Raw genomic sequence first — 5,000 nt, 5'->3', positions numbered from 1 at the left:
GTGCTTGTCTCTCTGTGTATTCTAGTCCCCGTCCCCACCCAGCCACCGACACCACCACCCACGTCACCCCCCCTACCGACCATACCGCCCGCCAAGGAAGGTAAGAGAGAAGAGCTGCCACACACACTCTCCCCTGCTGTCCCCACCATAGTGTGACCTTTCTCAAACCCACACTACATCTCTGATGACAGCTCACCTTTACTTCAGCACACTGAGGTACCACAGATTAAAATATATATATAACTTTTATACCAGATGAACCACATTATACAATCACCAAACAAGTACCGGTACTTGGTGGTATTTATTCAGCTGAGGAAGAGTTTTTGGAGATAAATACAACTTTTTAAGTCTTCTTTCTTGAGGGGTATCCAGTATCTTATCAACTTTAAGTCTTGTTTCTTGAGGGGTATCCAGTATCTTATCAACTTTAAGTCTTCTTTCTTGAGGGGTATCCAGTATCTTATCAACTTTTAAGTCTTCTTTCTTGGGGGTATCCAGTATCTTATCAACTTTTTAAGTCTTCTTTCTTGGGGGGTATCCAGTATCTTATCAACTTTTTAAGTCTTCTTTCTTCAGGGGTATCCAGTATTTTATACATTTTTTAAGTCTTCTTTCTTGGGGATTATCCAGTATCTTATCAGCTTTTTAAGTCTTCTTTCTTGGGGAGTATCCAGGATCTTATCAAACATTTTCAGTGCGGCTCAGACAAGCAGCAGCTCCAGTCTGTACATATTTACACAGCATCTGCATGCATTACTTATTACATTAGCTGAGGCTTTTCTTCCTCCCTCCTCTACTGACCTTCATATACACACTACCAAATATTATAGGCAGACAGCCCCTGGGGGTTTAAGTCCTGGTCCATTTTTAAATGAACTGTAATCATCAGATTTGTGATAAGTATAAGTTCTTCACAGGTTGAAATAAATGAGAAATAAGAACGTGGTTTTTACAGCACCATAATAGAGTGAAAACATCTTTAGCTTTTATCAATGTATTCACAGCAAAGTTCTCAAGGTCGTTTTTTCAGCGGGGATTAGTTGAATATTGCATTTTGGATATTATCTCTAGCTCCTAATAATAGTAGAAGTCAGAAGTACTCAACTTCTTCTCAATCGCATTGGAGGAGAAGGTTCGATGGGCGGGACCTTGGATCTTCTCCAATGCGTTTTGTGAATGAGGCGAGGATAGAGGGTGGGAGGAATCGGTTAAATCGATGAAAGACAAATTGAGAAAGAGCCTTGCACACTTCTATCCCCCCATGGTGCACTGCTGCCTGGCTGTGTATCAAGCCTTCCTCCCATCCTGTCGATACTTCCTGTCCGGTTTGATTAGAACCCTGCCATAAGAACCTTCCCTTAAGATCTCTCCCACTATTCTAAGAACTCTGCTATAATTCTAAGCACTTCAGACTTAACACATTTGTCCCACCTCTAGAGGTTTGTACCAGTCAATTTAATGTTACAATTCTAACTCTCTGGCTTGTTTAAACAAAGATCAACCAGGCCAGACATTCCTCTTGCCATTCCTCTACACTCTTAGAAAAAATGACCTATCTTTGATCCTAAAAGAGTTCTTCGGCTGTCTCCAAAGAACCCGTTTTGGTTCCAGGTAGAACCTTTTTGGTTCCAAGTAAAACCCTTTTGGTTCCAGGTAGAACACTTTTGGGTTCAATGTAGAACCCTTTTCACAGAGGGTTCTACCTGGAACCAAAAAGGGTTCTACCTGGAACCAAAAAAGGTTCTCCAATGGGGACAGCCAAAGAACCCTTTTGGAACCCTTTTGTCTAAAAGTGTAGCCCAGTGTTTCTCAACCTTCTTTGTACCAGGCACCGACAAGCTATGGTCCTTCTTGTGCCAAGGACCGGCAAGCTATACTTCTTCCTAGCATTAGAGAACTGGCTAAATCAGCGTCAGCTTACTGTCTGAGAGACCGGCCAGCTCTAACCGTTCCTCACATTCTGAGAGACCGGCCAGCTCTAACCCTTCCTCACATTCTGAGAGACCGGCCAGCTCTAGCCGTTCCTCACATTCTGAGAGACCGGCCAGCTCTAACCGTTCCTCACATTCTGAGAGACCGGCCAGCTCTAACCGTTCCTCACATTCTGAGAGACCGGCCAGCTCTAACCGTTCCTCACATTCTGAGAGACCGGCCAGCTCTAACCGTTCCTCACATTCTGAGAGACCGGCCAGCTCTAACCGTTCCTCACATTCTGAGAGACCGGCCAGCTCTAACCGTTCCTCACATTCTGAGAGACCGGCCAGCTCTAACCGTTCCTCACATTCTGAGAGACCGGCCAGCTCTAACCGTTCCTCACATTCTGAGAGACCGGCCAGCTCTAACCGTTCCTCACATTCTGAGAGACCGGCCAGCTCTAACCGTTCCTCACATTCTGAGAGACCGGCCAGCTCTAACCGTTCCTCACATTCTGAGAGACCGGCCAGCTCTAACCGTTCCTCACATTCTGAGAGACCGGCCAGCTCTAACCGTTCCTCACATTCTGAGAGACCGGCCAGCTCTAACCGTTCCTCACATTCTGAGAGACCGGCCAGCTCTAACCGTTCCTCACATTCTGAGAGACCGGCCAGCTCTAACCGTTCCTCACATTCTGAGAGACCGGCCAGCTCTAACCGTTCCTCACATTCTGAGAGACCGACCAGCTCTAACCGTTCCTCACATTCTGAGAGACCGGCCAGCTCTAACCGTTCCTCACATTCTGAGAGACCGGCCAGCTCTAACCGTTCCTCACATTCTGAGAGACCGGCCAGCTCTAACCGTTCCTCACATTCTGAGAGACCGGCCAGCTCTAACCGTTCCTCACATTCTGAGAGACCGGCCAGCTCTAACCGGTTCCTCACATTCTGAGAGACCGGCCAGCTCTAACCGTTCCTCACATTCTGAGAGACCGGCCAGCTCTAACCGTTCCTCACATTCTGAGAGACCGGCCAGCTCTAACCGTTCCTCACATTCTGAGAGACCGGCCAGCTCTAACCGTTCCTCACATTCTGAGAGACCGACCAGCTCTAACCGTTCCTCACATTCTGAGAGACCGACCAGCTCTAACCGTTCCTCACATTCTGAGAGACCGGCCAGCTCTAGCCGTTCCTCACATTCTGAGAGACCGGCCAGCTCTAGCCGTTCCTCACATTCTGAGAGACCGGCCAGCTCTAACCGTTCCTCACATTCTGAGAGACCGGCCAGCTCTAACCGTTCTTCACATTCTGAGAGACCGATCTTCTCCCAGTTTGACTGAAGTCTGTATATAGCTGGAGAATACACTAACTGAATATTAAAGGCACAGCGCAGTCAAAAATTTGATTTTCCAGTTTGTTATATATATTTCCACACTATGAGGTTGGAATAATACTGTGAAATTGTGAAAATGATGATAAAGCCATTTTAGTGTAAGAGCTGTTTGAACAGACAGCCTGTTTTGGTGGGATAGAGTTTTAGCCTGCCTGGTGACATCGTTAATAGACCAATAAGAAAGAGTGTTCCAAACCTCTCTGCCAATAACAACTACTGTAGTTTTCAGTTTTCCTCTCGCCACTCAGACAGATATATTGAGATAAAAATGGCTGCTTTGGACCTTTAATTAGCACGAAGAAAGATCTTATCTGTCTCTGTGTAGTAGGAAGTAGATAAAGCTTCTGGAGGAGACAGATAGTTAGATAGTTCATCACCACTCACCACCAGCTGGCCTGTTGTAATGAGACTGAAGGGTTGAGGCTTACCAGCTGGCCTGTTGTAATGAGACGGGAGAGTTGAGGCTTACCAGCTGGCCTGTTGTACTGAGACTGAAGTGTTGAGCATTACCAGCTGGCCTGTTGTACTGAGACTGAAGTGTTGAGGCTTACCAGCTGGCCTATTGTAATGAGACTGGAGAGTTGAGGCTTACCAGCTGGCCTGTTGTATTGAGACTGAAGAGTTGAGGCTTACCAGCTGGCCTGTTGTATTGAGACTGGAGAGTTGAGGCTTACCAGCTGGCCTGTTGTATTGAGACTGAAGAGTTGAGGCTTACCAGCTGGCCTGTTGTAATGAGACTGAAGAGTTGAGGCTTACCAGCTGGCCTGTTGTATTGAGACTGAAGAGTTGAGGCTTACCAGCTGGCCTGTTGTATTGAGACTAAAGAGTTGAGACTTACCAGCTAGCCTGTTGTAATGAGACTGAAGGGTTGAGGCTTACCAGCTGGCCTGTTGTATTGAGACTGAAGAGTTGAGGCTTACCAGCTGGCCTGTTGTACTGAGACTGAAGTGTTGAGGCTTACCAGCTGGCCTGTTGTATTGAGACTGGAGAGTTGAGGCTTACCAGCTGGCCTGTTGTATTGAGACTGAAGTGTTGAGGCTTACCAGCTGGCCTGTTGTATTGAGACTGAAGAGTTGAGGCTTACCAGCTGGCCTGTTGTAATGAGACTGAATTGTTGAGGCTTACTAGCTGGCCTGTTGTAATGAGACTGAAGAGTTGCGGCTTACCAGCTGGCCTGTTGTATTGAGACTGAAGAGTTGAGGCTTACCAGCTGGCCTGTTGTATTGTGACTGAAGAGTTGAGGCTTACCAGCTGGCCTGTTGTATTGAGACTGAAGAGTTGAGGCTTACCAGCTGGCCTGTTGTATTGAGACTGAAGAGTTGAGGCTTACCAGCTGGCCTGTTGTATTGAGACTGAAGAGTTGAGGCTTACCAGCTGGCCTGTTGTATTGAGACTGAAGAGTTGAGGCTTCTGTTTCTGTGTTTGGAATTCTTCTCTAACCTAGTTCCATATCTCATTTCCCTCCTTCCTTCCCTCTCTCCCTGCCTCCCTGCCTCCCTCCCTCCCTCCCTCCTCCCTCCCTCCCCTCCCTCCCTCCCTCCCTCCCTCCCTCCCTCCCTCCCTCCCTCCCTCCCTCCCTCCCTCCCTCCCTGCCTCCCTGCCTGCCTGCCTGCCTGCCTGCCTGCCTGCCTGCCTGCCTGCCTGCCTGCCTGCCTGCCTGCCTGCCTGCCTGCCTCCCTCCCTCCCTCCCT

At 48.0% G+C, this 5,000-nt stretch overlaps 1 protein-coding gene across 1 annotated transcript in view; it reads left to right on the top strand.

Annotated features, from left to right (window-relative positions):
- LOC106597401 (collagen alpha-1(XIV) chain) overlaps positions 1-5,000 on the top strand; it is a 260,539-nt gene that overhangs the window by 122,953 nt on the left and 132,586 nt on the right. Inside the window, 1 exon segment of the mRNA XM_045719294.1 lies at positions 26-100. Within this exon segment, the coding sequence (XP_045575250.1) occupies positions 26-100 (75 nt within the window).

This window comes from Salmo salar, chromosome ssa05 (assembly GCF_905237065.1).
Source record: "Salmo salar chromosome ssa05, Ssal_v3.1, whole genome shotgun sequence".
NCBI classification, from domain to species: domain Eukaryota; kingdom Metazoa; phylum Chordata; class Actinopteri; order Salmoniformes; family Salmonidae; genus Salmo; species Salmo salar.
This window is presented reverse-complemented; position numbering and strand designations above follow the sequence as displayed.